This window comes from Sebastes fasciatus, chromosome 22, assembly GCF_043250625.1.
Source record: "Sebastes fasciatus isolate fSebFas1 chromosome 22, fSebFas1.pri, whole genome shotgun sequence".
Taxonomy (NCBI): domain Eukaryota; kingdom Metazoa; phylum Chordata; class Actinopteri; order Perciformes; family Sebastidae; genus Sebastes; species Sebastes fasciatus.
In genome coordinates, this window is record NC_133816.1 from 16,748,077 (window position 1) to 16,768,856 (window position 20,780).

Here is a 20,780-nt window from a genome sequence, read left to right on the forward strand (position 1 = left end):
AATAATAATAATAATAAATACATAAATTATACAACAAATAAAATGTAAGGAAAAGAAAAGAAGATGAATAAAAAGAAACAAAGAAAAACAATTATGACTTTTATAGTGCTTCCTGTACTGTAATGTATTATGTGTAAAACAAAATGTTTTACTTTTTTCTTATCTGGACCTTGAGTCTGCAATTAAGTTTGAATTAAATTTAATTGTGACTGTAATTGTGTTTTGGGTGTGCATGCTTGATATACATGACTGTCTTTTCCCAAAAGTTTCTCATCTGGGAAACTCATCTCAAAAGGACATTGTTTATGGTCTTGTCATGGACAATAACAAAGATGACTTTCTGGTGAATAACATTCTCATTCTTGGAAAATTTTATTTGCACAAATCCAAGTAAATGAAAGTGAAACCTACAGGTTTAATGTGTTTGATTCTGAGTTTCTTTCTTACATAAAATATTGTTATATAAACCTGCCACGTGGTGGAGACAAATAGCTTCAAAACAAACAGTCTCATAGCGTTTATTAAATATCATCAAGCTCGCCACAATGAGGTACGTAACTTCCGGTTGACACTTTCAATCTCTCAACTAACAATTATTTTAGTATTATTTAGTAATTTTTTTTTTTACTTGTGTCCCTATATTTATATACTCTAAATTAATATTAACAGGATTTAAGGAATGTATTTTAAATAATAATTATTCTTTAATAAACAGTAGTTTCCGTTTCCGGTCTTCTTGTTGCCATGGCTGGCAGTTTGACACTAAAAGTCCCCAGAGTGTGACTTTCTGACACTCCTCCTCTCAGCATGGAAAACACACCTCAGTCCAGACTTTACCTCTAGAGAAACTTCACACAACTTTATCTACGGATTATGGATTCATCTACAAACAGTTTGGGTGAGTAAAACAACCAAAAAAACTGTCTTTTGTGTTAAACTTTATGGAAACTTAACTGTGTCTATGGAGGGAACACTTTGCCTATAAAATAGTAAAGATTTGGCAATATTGTTTTACTGTTCGGCTAATGTACAAACGTCGTACAACATGGTTTAAAGTATTTTACAAAACTGTAAAATGTTCAGACAAATTCGGCTGTACAGTTTACATCTTTCTTAAAGCAGCTTTTTAATTAAATTAATAAATAAAGTTGTACAGCTCTTTGGCAGTGCTTCCTGCCAATGGGGGAAAAACAGGCGTGCTCTCTAAAAGAATGTTAAAATTATAAGGAAGTCTGGTGGTGCGTTTGGACATTTTTGTTTATTCAGCTTTATACTGTACATTTACTGTCAAAGTAACTCCCTGTAAACTTTTTCATTTTTGCAAATAGTGATATTTGCACTTTTTTTTATGTTTGCAAGCTGTGTTGCAAAAAATGACAGCAGCACTTTGTGTGTAGGTGTGAAGAAGGACCTGTTGCAGCATATCCTGATGTGTTGGTTAACAGCTGCTGTGGTTCAGTTTTCTGCTAGTTTCTGTTTCAGCCTTGTATTCATACAGCTGTCTTTATTTTGGCACAAGGGGGGTCAAGTCAAATTTTAGGCGTGACCTTAAATTTAAAAGGTCCCATATTGTAAAAAGTGAGATTTTCATGTCTTTTATATCAAAAAGCAGGTTTAAGTGCTTTATATGAATACTGTTAAACTATCGAAAGCTCAATATACTGAGAAACACACACAGCCCGTATTCAGAAATTGTGCGTTTGAAACAAGCCATTATAGGATTTCTATCCATTTGTGATGTCACAAATATACAATATTTAGACCATTACACGGTTTTAAACATAAACATTCTAAATGTGTACCAGTTTATTTCCTGTTGCAGTGTATGTAAATAACATCAGATGACAGGAACTAAACATGGACCCAAACTGTTGCCTAGCAACGCAATTCCGTTGCAATTCCTTTGAAATGTACTAAAACGGAGCGTTTCAGACAGAGGGTAAATACAGGTATATTCAGGCAGACAGTATGAGGAAAATAAGTTGTTTTTTTAACATTACAGTGTGTAAACATGTTCTATTAGAAACACATAATATAAATATGAACCTGAAAATGAGCACGATATGGAACCTTTAAGTCTGTGTTTCTTCATCGGTCTCGCTCTGATGTGACTAATGTCAACTATAGCAAGCAGAGTTAGTTATAACTTCATGAAAAATTAAAATTAACGTTTTTTGTAAATGGAGTTTTGCATTACTCATAGTAGGTGAATGAGGCTGTGTGTGTTTTACAGCAGCCACATTAACAGACCACCAGCAGAGCTGTCAGGGGATCAAAGAAAAAACTCTGCTGTCTGGTTTAAAGTGGCAGTAGGCAGAATATTGGATTGAGGATTTTTTTTAGGTCACCTGTCTCATGCACTACTGTCAGGATATTAGGTTAGTTTAGGGTTAACCCTAACCCTAACCCTATAACTTTACTCTTACTCTTTTTTGCAAGCAAGCAAGTGTTTCAGAGGCTCTACTGTACCTGCTCTGCCTCCACAGTGCTGACTGTTAAACAGGAACTACAACACTGTTGCACAAAGCTGCTTTTTGTTGCACATCTGTGGGTCCTGCTGTCCCACCTTATGTGCTGATGTTGTGTTTACTTGCCTTGTAAATTGGTGGGGCGGCAAGGCACAGGGGAACAGTAAATATCACGCTCGCCAGCATATGTGGGGAAGGCTGCTGGAGGGAACTGAAGAGTGAAATACAGTGTGGAGAGACTGCCTGCCGCTCTTCTCTGTCTTTAATAGTAATTATCTTACACTAAATGCTTCATAATGAAGTTCATTTTAATAACTTTTGAAATCTATGATACTGTGCAGCCCATCTGTGTCTCACTGTCATCTGACTGGCTTGCACCATGTCATGGGTCAGATGATGTGAACAACTCATTGTTGTAGTTTGTGATGCACTGATAACAAGAAGATACCAATAGATCATATGTTTCTCCACCCATATTGGCCAATATGGGCTTTTTAAAACAAAATCATATACATAGGGCTTGGTGATATTGGCACAATGTTAATAACAATATTTTTTACTATATCGATAAATACAGTAGGCTATCACAATATGGTAAAACCATGCACAATTACATATAAAATACTCCGAAAATGAACATATTTTATACTCCTACAAAATGGTAAACTACCACCAATAAATATCTGCAGAAAATAATTTACAACATATATGTTTATGCCTTGTAAAGCTAATATCAGCTGGTACTCGTACTGTGTTTGAATGCTGGTACATCTGTAGTTGTAGTGGATACACAAGCAGACATAGTCCATATATATATTTTAAGTAATTTAAATCTATTATCAACAATTTTGGTGGCTGACAAATTGTGACAGCATCTTCAGGTCTCTGACAGTCCATATTGGCCTGTGATAGACATATACTGTATATACAGTATATATATAGTCAGAGCATGAGGGGATGACAGGTGGCAAAGCTCATATAAATTATATGTGACCTTTGAACAGGTGGGAAATTGCAATGAGGCAAATAACCACACCTGTCATCTGCTGTGCATTTATTGTATGTAAATTAAGGCTGTCAAAGTTAACGAGATAATAACGTATTAACGCACGTTTGTTTTAACGCAACTAATTTCTTTAACTTATTTATTTTCTTTTAATTAACCTATTTTCTTTTTTATGCTAAATACAGTACCTGTGAGGGTTTCTGGACAATATTTGTCATTGTTTTGTGTTGTTAATTGATTTCCAATAATAAACATATCCATACATTTGCATAAAGCAAGCATATTTTCCCACTCCCATGTTCATAAGAGTATTAAATACTTGACAAATCTCCCTTTAAGGTACATTTTGAACAGATGAAAAATGTGCGAATAATTTGTGATTAGTCGCGATTAACTATGGACAATCATGCGATTAATCGTGATTAAATATTTTAATCGATTGACAGCCCTAATGTAAATGCAAACAACAGTTTATTAGCTTACTGCTGAACAGTACAGCAACAAGAGTGGAAGAAAACAGTAAACAGGACAACTTATCGCTCCCAAGTTTAAGAGTTGTCAGTCTGCCAATCTCACTATGTGTCTTTTCTTGTAGAAGTTAAAGTATGAAATAGGACACGTTTGTCCTCAGATGATCTGTCAGTGAAGTTTGCCTCTTTGTGGGTGGCGCTCTTTTCTTCATCTGTACACCCACACACATACATACACACACTGTTCTTTTATTTAACTGCCTATAGTTCCCTGTATTTATTGCACACAAACAGGAAGCAAAAATGCATAACTTCCTGTGAGCCAGAGCGATTTTTCCCAGAAAAGAAGAACAGGTACCAGACACATTTCTTACCATGTACAGTTTTGAGTGAGTAGTACACTCATAATCACATTAAATGCCAGCATGCAGACTAAAATCTTGAAATGTAGTAACCGCTCACAGCTGATGAAAACTAAAACACAGTGTTGGTGGTGTTGGTGGACGGATCTAGACACAGCTTGCAAAACGGAAAAAAAAAATGAATCTTTGCCAAACACATTTTTCTCTACTTATGGACATTTGAAACAAAAATACCAAAACATCTGTTGACTCACATCTTCTGTAACTTCCTCTAAGTACAAAAAGGTCAACTGATTCCTTGCTTACATAGTTTAGTACACGATGAGCAGTGTCCCAATTCTATAGTACCAAGTGAACAATAGGTTCTCTATATAGTAATTGTCAGTGTTTTTACACGGTTTGTGGATTTGTGCTAACATGAATTTATGCAATATGTGCCAGATGTCAATCAGCACTGCAACTTTGGGAAGTCCCTGCCAACTAAACTTCACTGAGACTAAACAAATGGTTTTCTGAAGATTTTTAATTAATTTGTTAAAGGTCTTATTGATCCACAGAGCTTTTAGAAAAGTATTGCTTTTCCTAAAAAAATGATTGTGTGAATTAATAATTTTAAATATTTTGACGGGTCCAAAATTAACGTCTTGTTTATATCTGTGGAAGATATCCGACGTTTGGTTCCTACTCCTAACAAGGCTTGTGAGCCAATCATTTAACAACGTCGGTGTCACGTGTCTTAATCTCACTCCACTCGACCATGAAATATGCAGGTTGTGCAACAAACCGGCAACCACGTGTTGTGAAGTGAATGCAATGCAACGGAGGAGGGAGAGTGTGACTTCTAGTGGCTGAATGTTATCAATAGCACCTTTTTAAATTGTTTTGTAATTTTTTTTCCCACCTCCATCAAAGATCAAGTGAATTTGGTACGTTTCTTGCCTTGTTGGGATGTTGAAGCTGACAGTAATGATGAACTCAAACTAAGACAATAAGTTGTATTAAAGCAGAAATATTCCTCAATGCTGTGACACACTGTGTGCAAGTTATGCAGAGATCAGCAGGAAGTTGCATCAGCAGCTATTTCAGTGTTTTTTTATTCCCAGAATGTTGTAATAGTGCTTCTTTTCAGAAGAGCTGTTTCTCTGGAGTCTGGAGGAGGACACTCGCTGTCTCTGTGTCTCCTTCTCGGTACAGACTGAAATGTGTTGGTCTGGTCAGATTCATAGTTTTGGTTAGTTGTCCTTTGATCAGTTTTGATCTGATTTGAAGCAAAATTCTGCCAATTTTAGACACTTTTACTTAAAAAGATTTAAAAATGTCAAATGATACCCAGCCCTAATCTCTTTGTATGAAGTTCCATTTGAGCTGCCACCTGACATATAAATCCGAAAGAAGAAAAACAGCTCATCGCGGACTTAGCTTCGTCCCTGAAGATAAATGCTCTCTGGTTATTAAATCAGTAACTAAACCTCATCGCTCTTCACCCAGTGAGATCACTGTGCTGCTCAGATTTATGTTCCATCAGCAGTCAACACGGACTAGCTCACTGTTTTGTTATCTGTATGCAGAGCAAGCGTGGTCTCGCATAGTGTTTGTGTCTGCTTCAGCCAGATATGATGTGAAAACGGCGACAGTATGTTGACCCGCTGCCAGCGCTGTGAGCTCGCACATGTACCATCTCCTCTGGCTTTCTGACAGTTCTTTTTAGACGCTTTTATCCTTTAAGACAGTGGTGCGTGATTTAGCAGGCACACCACATACAGGCTGACTTTGAATCTCTTTGAGTCTACTGGAGAGTTAAATTAAGAAGCTAAGCTGCTGTTAGTGTTTAGTGCAGCTAAAAAAGTGTTTTGGCAAGAATTGAGAATCGATGTTGGGGTTTTATGTATCACGAAAACCTTTTTCTTAAAGGGACTGTGCCCACTGACCATGGCCGGATTAGCCTGTTTGGAGGGCCCCGGGGAAAATGTTTTTGTTGGGAACCTCCGCCCTTCCACTGATTTAGTCTCTAACTGTGTCTGTGTGCTGTTTGCTGCTGAGCTGGTAGTGTACAGTAGGTTTATCAGAGCTTTTTCACTGAAAATAACTGCCTGCTGCTAAGGGCTGCAAGGTTTTGATAAAATATCTAATTGCGATTATTTTGGCTGATATTGCAATTGCATTTTAATTTGCAATATTTCGAGGGAATGAGAGGAGTTAGCAGCCAACACACTGCGTGTGCCACTTTCCAAGTAAAAGTCTCCACCGCATCATTTGGTTTAGCTGCGAGGTGGTCAGCTGTGTGTCTGCCTGGTTACTCTGTCAGCCTGGTGTAAGGTTAGCGTGTCCAACAGAGCGTGTGTGTGACGGTGAGTAATGAAGTTATCAGTAACGTTGTAGCTGTGAACGTAGCCATAGCAGTGTGTGTACAGTTTATTTGTCGGTGAATAAATGCTACAACTCCTCAAGACCGAAGCAAAGCTCCTGTGTCTTGCCTGCCAGCCACCTGCTGATTAAAGTGAAGGGGGCTAGCGGCAACTTCAGCCCAGGCTCGCTTAAGGTGGACCAGCTTTTCTCATTTTGTGACAAGCTGCTGTTGAGTCAAGTGGTACAATTCGGTATACTGGTCGGGTCTGGTGTTGTGGCTTAATATCAAACCGGTCTTGAAAAGGGACGCACTTAGAACAGTCCGCCCTGGTCGACAGTCGCTCTGGGAGCAGGGGGTCCCTCCCCGGCGGGGAAAGAGGGCGCAGCGAGCACTTTTTCCACGGTCCCGGGAAGCGGCACCTTCACCACGAGCTTTTCCAAGCAAACCTAGAGTAGTTCGCGGTGCACTGCCTCGTATGCGGGACTCCCCAGCCTGTCGTGTGTCGCTCACACCCTCCAGCTGGCTGTTAACGAGGGTCTTTTGGCACAGAGAAGTACTCGGTATCGGCAAGTACCCAAATGTAAGTACTTGTACTTGTACTCGGTCTGAAAAGAAGTGGTATCGGTGCATCCTTAGCCTAAAGTAGCAGTGTGTAGGATCTGCCGGTATCTAGCTGTGAGGTTGCACAGAGTGTGTGTGTGTGTACGTGGGAAGTGAGTGGTGAAGCAAGAGAGAGAGCGCGGCGGCGACGATGGTAGTGAGTAACGTTATCGACTCCGGCTCAAGCAGGAAAAGTTAACAGAGTTTAGTTTGTCTGTTCTGGGCTACTGTAGAAGCATACAGCAGACCGGCACATGCGGGTACTTTGCAAAAGGTCAAGGCCGCGCCCCCTTTTGGGGGAAAGAAAACCGAAGATCCCGTAAACTTCAATGCTATTTGACTTATGTCTGAAACGCTCCCTATGTAGATATGAAGAACACATTCTAAGCTTATGAAGAATCTAAGGATTGTGTTTTCGTCACTTTCAGGTGATTATTCACTACATACTCACATAGTTATTCATTTTAAATTCCATTTCTGCCAATAGATCCCCCTAATTGTTACACACTTGTCCTTTAACACAATGAATCAAATAATAGCTGTGCTGCACCTCTCAGCCATGCAAACAGTGCAGTTACAGTGCAGCGGTAGGGCAGGGGGGCGGGAGTAGGAGAAAGTGTTTCTCAGATATGATGCTGCTCTCTGTTTCACTTCTCAGACGGGACCTCGGGTACTAGTGCAGGGGCGTACAGGATGTCGAGCGTCGGCAAGGCGTCGCAATCAAAGTCGAGCGCACGGAGCAGTGAGCGGTGCGCTGCGGGACAAGCGGCGTCTGTAGGTGATTGAGGTCATTATGTAGAGCGAATGAGTGGGTGGACACTGTGAGAATATGTTGCACGGGATTGTCACACAACTGCTACAGGAGATGCTGATATTTGAGCTCACATTACATGCAAATAAAGGAGTCTGGAAAGTGGAGCGCATGCAAGGCTGATTCTATCTGCTGCTTCCACTCTACTTCTAATCTAGCTGGGTGAAAAAGGAAGTTTTTCTAAACTCGCACATCAACCAGTTGGACAAGAAATACCGCGCACAGAGAGACTCAACAAAAGGCTGTGGTTGTGCAGCTGTCAGCCAGCCAAACCTCCCACAAGACCTGGAATGACTCGAGGCTTTCAAGAACCGTCAAAAAAATCAAATAGAGGGTTTTTGTATTTGCAGCTTTGGAATCAAATTCTCCTGCTTCTTCTTTTTTTTATGATCATTGGATACTTGTGGTTTCTCATGTGAATACCACCGAACTCTCTGAGGCCTTACACTCACTTGTAGGACGTGTGATTCACCAGCGAAATATGTTTTTTTGGTGAATTGATCTGATTCGTTTTCCTTCCTAACCTGGACCGTGAATTAATAATTTGTCACGAAGCTAATTCAATTCGATTTGAAGTCAGTTCTAAGGAAGTTCATCTGTATGCAGAAAACCAAACCGATTTACTGTCGGTCACATTTAGTCTCACGGCAGTTCGTGAAGTAGTTACCAAATTGAATCTATTTGATTTGTGTACATAGACACGAATTCCCCTTTTTTCTCGTGACACTCAACACGACTTTCAACAACATATTTTTTCGTGTGTTTTCCTACGAATGTCCAGCAACATGTGACGCACATGTCAATTTCTGCACCAGTTTTTTTATATTAATTCAATTAATATATACATACATTTGCATAAAGCAGCATATTTGCCCACTCCCATGTTGATAAGAGTATTAAATACTTGACAAATCTCCCTTTAAGGTACATTTTGAACAGATAAAATTATGGCAATTAATTTGGGATTAATCATGATTAATTATGGACAATCATACGACTAATCATGATTAAATAATTGAATCGATTGACAGCCCTAATATTAGATAATGGGTACATTATTGGGATACTGATAACATGGTTTAAAATCTTCAATATTTCCCAATAACATCGAGTATGTACAACCATCACATTTTCAAGCGTAAAGACACTGGCTTGTCACATTTTAATTAATAAACCTACAGTTCAACAGTTTTATAGATCAGCTTACTCACGAAATGACCTTTAATTGGAACCAAAACAAGAAGTAGCGTTTTTGGTTTGGTGATAACAAAAACGTACGGTATTTGGGAGCTTGAGATTTTAATCGGCAAAACATTCCGAACATGAAGAGCCAAGAAGACGAAATAAGAATCTCTCGTCTACCATGTTTGATTTGCACACACGCATCATTTCCTGTCACTTCCTCTGCATGCTGGTACTTTTTTGGGGCAGGAATGTTGGACGCCGCCGCCGCCGCCTTCAGTGGAAACTAGCACATAGAGAAGCATTCAGAGGACTTTGCAAACAAACCAAAAAGTGTGGCCATAATGTGCATTTCCTCATAGTCATTTTCACACATTAGTCCTATGATGAAGTCTGAATATTAACCTGAATTCTTGTGCAGATTGCTGTAGATTTAAAGTGGACCAAATTCCTGCTCCCCCGGAGTTGTTGCCAAACAGCTATGAGTCAGTCTTTGGCTTGTAACTGAAAATATGAAAACAAGAAAACCAGAAGCTCAAAGCAGAGCGGGAAAGCAATCATGCATGCAGATGTGAGTGGGAGTGTGAGTGTAGATGCTGGTGTGCTCCAACGCTATGGTGTCTGTTAACGTGTGTTTGAGGTGGGGTTATTATACCGTATCAGCCAGGTGTTGTCCTCTGATTTATGATGAATCATTTATTAATTGTGTGTGTGATCCCATCACAAGATGATCTGTATAATGGATCAATACTACACTCATTGTTTAAAGGAAAACCTTTATCTGAAATACAATCTAAGGACATTTTTAGGAGATACCACAAGCGTGCATCTGTGTGACTGTATTCATTTGTGGTTTAGTCCAACTGTTTCGTGTATTTTGTGCAAATGTTTTTACCAATTTCAGACATCTAAATTCTCTATTTGGTTTGAGTTGGATAGATGTTTGTTGATTCATTAAGAATCAGCTTGCATGTTTAAGATTTTTTTACTAGTAAAACAAAATCATAACACGACATTTTCTTCTTAACCTGCTTCCTGTTTAAAGACAGTACAGGTTAAAGGGAAAATGTGCCACCTTTTTATATGGATGTCCAATCAGTGTTGATGGTAAATGTAGTTGATTGAAGCAATAAATTCCTCAGTGCTGCTATATTGACCCAGAAAGCTGAGTTCTCCTGCTTGCGGAGCCGTGTCGTCAGTGCCTACATGTACCAGGATGAATTGCGCGCGAGCTTCTGATGCCCACTGTCCTCGCCGGGCATACCCTCTTGCACGGTTAATGCAGCTGCAGCCTCGGCCACTCTCCGCTGCATTTCTTCGGCCGTATACTCTTGCTAGAATAACTACGGCTGAATATCTGAAACTAAATAAAATGTTAAATGTATCCTCATCCATAATGTCCTCTGTTCTCATATTTCGGGATGACATTTTTGCAGTTTGCAATACAAAGCAAAGAGCTCAAGGAAGTTCTGTTTTTATTATTATTTACACGGGAGGTGCCATTGATTTACGTTATGATGCATTCAGGCTCTATTCAGTAAAGATGAGTAGTCTAATGTCTTCATGATGTGTTCAAATGTAATCCGTAAAACATATTTTTTGGTGAGAAATCCACTTGTTTGAAGGAGATGTTTTCACAGCAATATAAAATAGATAATAGAGAAGGAATTATGACCTGTTTAACTTCCTAACAAAAACCAGTATGCAAACAGTAATAAGGGAGTGAATGTTTGGGATTTATTGTTTTACTATTGTTTTTTACCGTGGTATTCAATTGGTATGGAGAGTCATGGAATTTCACTGGTATTGGTATCGACTTCTAAATTTCTGGTATTTTGACATTCCTACCGAGGAGTTTATTGCTTCAATGGACTACATTTACCATCGACACTGATTGGACATCCACATAAAAGGCGGCAGATTTTCCCTTTAAACTTGAATATTTTTATGTCAGTGGATTAACTGGTGTGTTATATGTCTGATAACAATATTCCGTGCTTCATCAAAAATGTTTTTAATCATCTATAATGACATGAACATTCAGGTGTTATTAGACTTAGCAGCAGCACAGTCTGAAGGTCAGTCCGTGAGGAGGATAGCAGCAGAGAGCCAGAGAGTCATATTTATAGTCTGCTGTATATTAAAAGGACTGTCACTCACTGTGACTGTCCTAACATGCACTTCCAAAAGATGAGACATCCTAGATAGCAAGGAGACACATTCTAGTTTAATTTGGACGGTGGTGCGTTGGCCTTTGAAAACCTTAATTATATTATTATATTTAACCTTCACATTACCACTGCCACTACCAGTAAAACCAGACAATAAAACACTCCATTCATCTAGTCCATGTATAAAACCAGCCTACTAAGTATAAGATCCCACTGCCAAAAAGAGATCCTGTGAAGAAGCTCTTTTTACAGCAGGAGTGGGTGTGGTGCCACTAAACTGCCAGTCATGGCCTCACCATAAATACATCATGGACTCAAACAGAGTTTTCCCAAGATACACTGCACCGAAACACACATATGCTATGTGTTGACTGAAATATCAAAGTGCTTTTGGACCTCTCTTGTATTCTTGAAGGTCCTCATTTATCAGCAGTGTGGTATTTATATGTGCGCGAGCAGGAGGCGCAGATGGACAAGCCGGTTGCGGATGGTTAATAGGTGTTTTCCCTGAGGGGAAATTCAGCAATAAACAGAGGCTATGGAGGAAACGCCAACTTCCTGTTTGGTGTACCTTCTTGTAGAGAATTGACCAGATGTAGACATGTGATGTCTGGGTGTGATCTGTGATGTAGAGCATGTTCTACTTATGTTACATGTCAACAGTTAATCTTTTAGGTTTCAAAATAAGAAGAGCCTGGGCTTCTTGATAGGGCTGCCAATTATATACTGTAGACCAGCATCATAAATTACTTCACATAAGTGTTACAAATACCAGTTTTCCCACTAGGGATGTTAATAATTAACCGTTTAACCGTTGACCGACGATAAGAATTTGGACCGATTAATATTTTCAGTTAAAAGAAATATTAAAAATGAAATAAAAAGCTGAGCAAAACTCAGAGGAGTGGCTTGTCACTTAAAGTAGAATAGCTGGTCCACCTTAAATGAGCCCACCTTAAGTGAGCCAGAGCCAGAGTTGTTGCTATCTTCGGGGTTAACCCCCTTCACTTTAATCAGCAGGCGGCTGGCAGGCAAGACACAGGAGCTTGGCTCCAGTCTTGAGGAGTTGTAGCATTTATTTACCGACAAATATACTGATAACTTCATTACTAACCGTCACACACATGCTCTGTTGGACACTCGCTAACGTTACGCCGGGCAGACACACAGCTGACCACCTCGCAGCTCAACTAAATGATGCGGTGGAGACTTTTACTGGGAAAGTGGCTGCACGTGTCCACGACAATACATGCAACCGGAAACTCAGTTGTCTGTTTTAGCATCCCTATTCCCCACACACCAACCTGCAATGTATGTACAGCTTTTCACTTTTGTCATCAAGACAAAAACAGGATAAAGACCCCGTCAGTGAGCCCGCTGCACTCTCAGGTCTCTTATAAAAAAGTTATTCTTGATCCAAAGCAGTGTTTTGTATCCTCATCTAGTTCTTGCCAGCATTACTTTGTGCAATGGCCCACGAGTAAACGCCGAGCAACTGTTAATTCTTCTTCTTGGTCGGTCTCCAGCATTCAGTCCTATGCTGGCTGGGTGTGGCAGATAGAAAGTAAATGGTCTTCAGTGTGGTGTTGTGTGTGTTCATTGCAAAATCTCAACAGTCCATAACACTGGAGCCAGCTGGTGAGAGTTAAGCCTCAAAAGCTTGGTTTGTGTCCAGGCTACAGTAGTAATACAACATTCATGCGTGAATAATGAAGCTGCAGCTCATGAGGACGTCACAGTGGAGGAGAAGATGGTTAGACTGACGTATGATCTGTTTAGAGGATGCTTGAATTGACTTCTATCCATCAGAGCCTCCAGAACCAGCTGACATTTGTTCCTTTTGTTTCCAAGATGATGAGATTGATATCAGTACGTCATTGAGGCGACACCAGGACAAATGTCTGCTCTGTTTGGTGCAGTACAGTTGTGGGACAGACAACAAAAGGAAAACGTGGCTCTAATATTTTTTCTAAAAAAAATGTCTTTTCTAAAAAGATTTTATTTTACATACATGTGATACTGTTTAAACATCAATTTCATTAAACTAGGGCTGTCAGTCGATTAAAATATTTAATCACGATTAATTGCAAATGAAAAACACATTTTATATCTGTTCAAAATGCACTTTAAAGGGAGATTTGTCAAGTATTTAATACTCTTATCAACATGGGAGTGGACAAATATGCTACTTTATGCGACGACGCGCTGGCTGCGGCGCGCTGGCTGCGGCGCTTCGACTACCTTCAAATATTTCTTACCGAAGATTCGAAGCCCGAAAAATGGTATTTGGGACAGCCTTAATAAATACTGTGAAAGTATCAGTACACTCAATCCACGGAAAAATGCACACATCCTGTATTCAGAAACTGCGCCTTTAAAACAAGCTGTCAGGACTTCCATAACGTTGTGATGTCAGAACTATACAGTCACTGCTAGAAGTGCCGCTAAACTCAGTGTAGTTGACGCATACAGTGAGCCTCCCGGCTGCAGTGACGGCAACAGCGCAGATCCAGATGACTGGAAAACGCTGACCAATCAGAGCAGACAGGTCGTTTTCGGAAGGGGGTCTTAAAGAGGCAGGTGCTAAAACGGAGCGTTTCAGACAGGGTGAATATAGGTATATTCAGACTGACAGGATGAGAAAAATTAAGTGTTTCTTGAACATCAAAGCATGTAAACATGTTCTAGTAGAAACCCCAAATACAAGTATGAACCCTGGAAATGAGCATGATGTGTCCCCTTTAAATTCTCAATGGCTGCAACTGCCACATGCGCCAAATACAAAGTGAGAAGATGGTTTCTGCTTACAATAGAGCTTTGAGAGTAATGTGTCCATCCATCACTGTCTGAGTGTTGGAGTGGAATGGGGTTCATCTGGGTTTCAGAAGGGAAACTTGTTTATTTGCTTATGATGTCGGGTCTTTGATGCTCCTCACTGACTGATGAAGGCTCTTTCTTTTTCCCCTCAGAAGGAGGAGGAGGCCCGCAGTGGGAATGAGCTTTCAGCATGTGTTTCTGCTTTTCTCGGCCTTTTCCGTCCACGTTTCAGCAACAGCCTCACAAAAGGAGGGATGGAATGTTTTAATTGTTTATCATCAGGTAGTGTTTAAAGACGAGGGTTTAGGATGGCTATTAAAGGCTCCAGCCGCTTTCTGTTAAACGTCTGTGGAACCAGGACGGCCCAGTGTGTAGAACTGGGGCCTTCCACTAGATCCTCCTGTCTCATCAAGTAGGTTTGTATCTCGCACATAATTCGATTGATACTGATGAATTAGTGCTGTGGAAATGGGTATTCTGCTGAATTTACCATGTGAGCAACTGAGGAAATTTCATCACCGCTATTATTCAAGACTTTATTGTATTTGGATAGAACTGTTGGTTCTAAACAACAATGGCGGCCCCTTTATAGGTTAGTGTAGCTGCTTCGGTAGCATCAGTTCTATCAGAGATGGAGAGGATTTCTTCAGTGAAAGAAGAGCAAAGTACGGCACTGAAGGCGATGTTTTTGGCCTTCAGTTAATTTCGCTTTTGTTAGTTTGATTGACAGATGGTTCATCCAAAAACCTGCCAAGTATTTTTTTTAAAGTGCCTGCCCTTTTCCAAACAGTTTCTAGAGATGTTCCGATAACATTTTTTCCTTCCCGATACCGATTCCGATACCTGAACTTGCGGTATCAGCCAATACCGAGCACCGATCCGACTCTAACAGTTTCCAATGACAGCTTCTCAGATGGTTCTGTGAAACAACCCGTCTGACAGGGTCAGGTTAGATGTGTGCGGTCTCGCTTGAAATTCCCAAATAGCTACTTCATCAAACACTTCCTCTTTCCTGCACTGGCTGCTGGCCAGAGGTTTCTATGCAGGCTTTTACTCTGATAGATCGGGGAGGAAGTGCAAACTCTCTGAAGGGGAATCTGTAGAGATATCAAGCAGGTCAGGTCAGAGAACAGCTGCTCTCCTCATCGGTCTAAATACGAGCAGATAAATTATGTCACATCACACTGAATTGAGGTGTCTTTCTGTTGTTGTGTTAGCCCAACCACAATGTAACGTTAAGTTACTGTCATGGCAGTGGTGGCATTTTCCTTTTTCTTCATTTTAATGCTAGTGGCATGTAGGTCACAGCAGCAGGATGGGAGGAGAGGAGAGGTCTTTACATGTACTGTAGCAACAATGATGCTTTTATGCCTGGTTCAGATTAATGCTGTGAGGTGTCTGCAGGCCAGCTCCAGCTGTAGAAGTCTGTAAGTCTTAATGGTACATGTCCACGGGGCGTTTTTTTATCGCGAGGGATCGCCTCGCTTGATGGGCTGCCAATAGACACGAGGCACCTGATTCGACGAACGCTTTCCCTCGTGAAGCTGCTGCTCCCAGCTTTTATTTCCGGATCCAACATGGCGGCTCGTTTGGAAACTTCCTTCTCTAATATCACGAAAATAGTTCACCGAAATGTGTTTCTGAAAACATTTTATGTGAGAAAATAAACCATGCAGTCGCTGAATCTGTCTCTATTTTGGATCGACAATGGTTAGTTTAAAAGTTTCTCGAGAGTTTCCAGAGATGGCGAGTCGTGTCGGACGCCCCTGATTTGCATAAAGTGTACTAAACCTCAACATTATCCAAATGAGGAGTGGCCAACGTGACGCCCCATCTCTCGAATCGCGCTGCCACATTACCAGAATGCATTGCACGGCTGCTTACATAGACAATGATTGGGAAGCGTGGAAAGGACGGAGGCTGTGGACAGGGCTCAACAATAAGGATTGCCTGGGGCAAGTAAAATGCCTCATCTGGGCTGGTAAATCTAGTACTTTCCCAATTGAATGGAATTAAACTAATTGATATTTCCGTAGCTTTGTTTCACTTAAATGTTATTACTGTAAGTAGGAGTAATTTGCTTGATAAATATGACTCATTCTTCATAAACAGGGAAGTGTAATTACAGTTCTGTGATCTGTGTTTCACAGTCAGCAGTGTGAACATAGCCGTAGATACATCTGTTTGACCTGAGATCAGCCGTGAAAACAGCTGTCACTGCTCCATATCGCACCTAACATGCAGGCTGATAGAGAGCTCTGCTGTGTTCCACTCTGTACTTGTTATTCTAAAGGATAATCAGTGTGCAGCATTTCCAAGTAGACCTAATTGTTGATGGGAACGTTTCCTCTACTGCCGAGCTGGATCAGTTCCAGGCGTTTCGCAACAGCACTGATGATGAAATGCCCGTTCCAGTGAAACGGTTACACCAAAGGGAAAACGTCTTGAAAAGCCACAGTGAATCATAACGCCGGTGTGCCAAAACTTTCACGAGGCCTCTGGCTGCTTTTACATCACACAGTTGGCAAAGGCACTGACATCTCCTGGTGTTCACACTCCACCATCCAGCGATACCGATACCAGTACCGGGATGTGGAGCGCGAGCGCGTGCAATAGGACCCGAAAGATGGTGACGAGAGGTTAACGTCACGCTGCCGTAAAGTGGTATCGGTGCCGTTGTATCGGAGCCGTTTTGTGAGTTCGAGTACATGAGCACAGTATCGGACCCGATACCCAATACTGGTATCGGTATCGGTGCATCCCTACAACCCGACGTCACGTTGACTACGTCCACTTCTTATATATAAAGTCTATGGTCTTGAGGAGTTGTAGCATTTATTCACTGACAGGCTGAACTGTACACATTCATGAACACATTATTAGCTGAAAAATACATATTTATGTTGTCAGTCATTCAGAATTAGCTTTCTAAAATACGTTTTCAACATTTTGAACCCAATTAAAGGGATATTTTAGTATTTTTCAACCCATTTTCACATGTTTTTGTGTCTTAACTGACTAATGGGGACAACACTTTTTGAAATTCGTCCAATATTTACGTAGAACGCTGCAGCCGGCAGAACAAGACTTCTAACTGCCATGAAGGAGACAGGTTGAGACAAAGTGAAAATAAACGGCAAGATCATTTACATGCTGTCAAGAACGATGATGAAATCTTCCAGTGAAGCAGTAAAGATTGACTGCCTGCCAAGTGCAAAGTTTGAGATGTTTCTTAGAAAAGGGTTCAAGGACCTTTGTTTTGCAGCGATGAGTCATGTTTCGAGTATGAAGATTCGATATCAGCCTGCAGGAGCTGAGGAAATAGCAGGAGGATCAGCTGATTAGAGAAATCATTCCTGTGTCTGTAAAAATAATGGAATACACCAGCCTTTCCTGTTTTTTTCCTCTTGTGGACTCCAGTTGCAGTCGCACTTTTATTCTTTGTCAGCTCATTTCTGGTCAGACTCCGAGTGCTGTTTAAGAGACGCATCATTCTGTGTTACCAGAATAAACTTACCGTAGTTTAGATTTTCCCCACGGCTCTGTGTTTAACACTTGTGTTTATAATAAGGCGGTGTGAACTTAACTGGATAAGAACTGAATCAATCCGCTCTGGTCCTGACCAAGGACACCAGTACAGGTCATGTTCAGTGTGAGGTAAGGAGGTTGACCTTTGTGTCTGTGTGAAACTGTAAAGCCAGACTGTGTAATACGGCTGGCAATCTTTGGAAAATCTCACAATTCGATTGCGATTGCAGTTCTTGGTGTCATGATTCGATTCAGAATCGATTCTTGATTTAGAACTGGTTGTTTATATAGAAACTAGCACTAGTTTTAGGCTCTTACCCCAGTGCTTAATGTGCTTAACCATTCACTCGTGTCCTGAATCCACCGAATTCCAATTTGAACCAGGGACGGACAATGCAGTGCATTGGTGCAAGAAATGGAGGAACCACTGGAGTTTGCGCCGTCAGCGCACTTGTTATTCGTACAGTCCGCGTGGTCACACATTTTGGGCTGCACGCGGACGTCCACATAGGGCGGATGACGAGATTGACGTCATACGGACCAAAGCAGACCAAGGCGAACGCAGAAAGTATGAATTGGTCTTTCGACTACAACTACTGGCACTGTATAATTCCTGGTTGTGGATGTGAACTGTTTAAAGGATTTGTGCAGAGAGGAGTGGTGTTCTGAGGACCTCTTACCTACTTATTACTGAGTGGGGAAAAAGTATTTCCTTGGAATTTCTCGGTCAATTAACGCTTGTGCTTTAACTTGAAATGGCTGAGTGATAATTGAGTGGCTGAGTAATCATGAGAACTACCAACACAGCTGAGCTGAGCTGGAGCAGGAAAACATCGTCCTGATGCTCTGTATGCACAGCTTTGTTCCATCCTGTGACACAAGAACATAAGGAGGCATTCCACACACACACTTTTGGACCAGAACCAGCTATGTCCCTCATATACACTCACACACACACAACAGAACTCTAGCTCTACTCAACACACAATGGGGTCTTTGAGAGGCTAAGGACACTCCTCTGTTTGAGTACAATGCTCTAAGCAGCTGTAATCCCCTCTCCAAATGGACAGCACGCCAGCAAACACACAGGTGTTTGGCTTTCTATACTTCTGAGAACCCTCACTGACTAAATGCATTCCTGAGCCCCAAAACCCCTAACCTTAACAATGACAACTAAATGCCTAATCCCAACCCTTACCCTAACTTTAACCTAAACCTAAACCTAACCTTAAAACCAAATCGTAACCTTCAAACCGTCCTTTGAAGTAGTGAGGACCTGACAAAAATGTCTCCACAATGCAGAAGTGTCCTTACAATACAGAAATGTTCTCACAATGCAGAAATGTCCCCACAATGCAGAAATGTACCCACGATGCAGATATGTCCTCACAATGCAGAAATGTCCCCACAATGCAGAAATGTCCTCACAATGCAGAAATGTTCTCACAGTGCAGAAATGTCCCCATAATGCAGAAATATCCTCACAATGCAGAAATGTCCCCACAATGCAGAAATGTCCTCACAATGCAGAAATGTCCTCACAATGCAGAAATGTCCCCACAATGCAGAAATGTACCCACGATGCAGAAATGTCCCCACAATGCAGAAATGTCCTCACATTGCAGAAATGTCCCCATAATGCAGAAATGTCCTCACAATGCAGAAATGTTCCCACCAATGCAGAGTTGTCCCCACAATGCAGAAATACCGTCACTATGATATTTTAAAACTGAAAGTGGTCCTCTCACATATAGCAAAACAAGCCGTCACACACGCATCACGACGACACTAGAATGACTTAACGAAGCAGAACATTTTAGGTCTACTTCCAGTCATCTCTTACAGAATTGTTAGCATGTATCAGATCCTGTTTCCTTTCTATTTCCATCCAGATGTCAGGCGAATTTTACACAAACCCTCAAAACACAGGGGGAAAATCTGCAGTGTAATTGTGTTTCCATCAGTCGGGTTGGCACAAAGTCCTGAATGTCCAACAAAAGACAGAGAGTGATGGAGAAAGTCTTTCAGTTTGCAAAGGTTAGCGTGTCTTAGAAAGGTTGCTGGTGTCCTTTAGTGTCAGCTAAAACTGGTTGAGTTCATACTCTCATCCAAAAAGAAACACAAAGAGATTATATACAGTATATTATATTACTTCTGCCGCATATTTCCACTGCATGGTACGGCTCTACTCTACCCTACCCTACTCTACTCTACTCGCTTTTTTTTTTCTTTTGGTGCCACCTCGGTTGAGGTTCCAAGAAAGCTCAGCCAATACTATAAGGTGTAGCTAAAACACTGCAGATCACTGATTGGTCAGAGAGAATCGTAACTATGGAAACACGGGATATTCTGCACAAACCCGGTGTGTTGAAATAGCCAAGCTGCCGTCAATAGTGACCGCAATTCTTTATTCACTCGTTCCAGATTTTATTCAAACTATGCCGTCCGTACACTACGCTATACACTGAGTTGACAAATGGTGAAGTGTAGACTTTCCTCCGTTTGGTTGCGGATGAAAGGATTCAGTGAGCACTGAAGATGTCATGGAAGTTTCATGCGGCGGCGCTATGACGTCAGCTAAGAATCCCGCTTACACTGATGGGGGAACTATCCACAACGGAAATAGAGAAAAGTCGAGCCAAGCAGAGCCGTGCCACGCAGTGGAAATGAGGCATTTTTCTCATGTTCCAACTTTTTGTCTGGAGTCCATATAAACACATGTTAAGGAATTAACTGCGACTGTATTATGAGAGCTGAATGCTGTTTTTACCTTTTAGTGTGAAGTTCCTCTCCAGCGGTCCCTCAGCACTGATTTATTGTGAACACAGGTCAAAGTCAAGTTGAAGCACATATCCAACAATGTGACATCCATTAGGAGTCATTCCCAACTTGTAGAGCTTAGTCAGTCTCATCTGCAGTGAGCCTTTGGCTGTGGTGTATTAAGGACAGGACAAGGATGCTCCACTTTATATTACCTTTTAAACATATCAAAGCAGAAAAATAAGAAATAATGATGTT

General features: G+C 41.0%; 1 protein-coding gene across 2 annotated transcripts in view; it reads left to right on the forward strand.

Annotated features, from left to right (window-relative positions):
- Positions 1-739: 739 nt before the first annotated feature.
- eml3 (EMAP like 3) overlaps positions 740-20,780 on the forward strand; it is a 44,465-nt gene continuing 24,424 nt past the window's right edge. The window contains exon 1 of one of the 2 annotated variants that reach the window (XM_074624512.1): positions 740-898. In XM_074624512.1, the coding sequence (XP_074480613.1) occupies positions 874-898 (25 nt within the window). In that variant the 5' untranslated portion in view covers positions 740-873. The remainder of the gene's footprint in view (positions 899-20,780) is intronic. The other variant, XM_074624511.1, reaches the window with a different exon arrangement.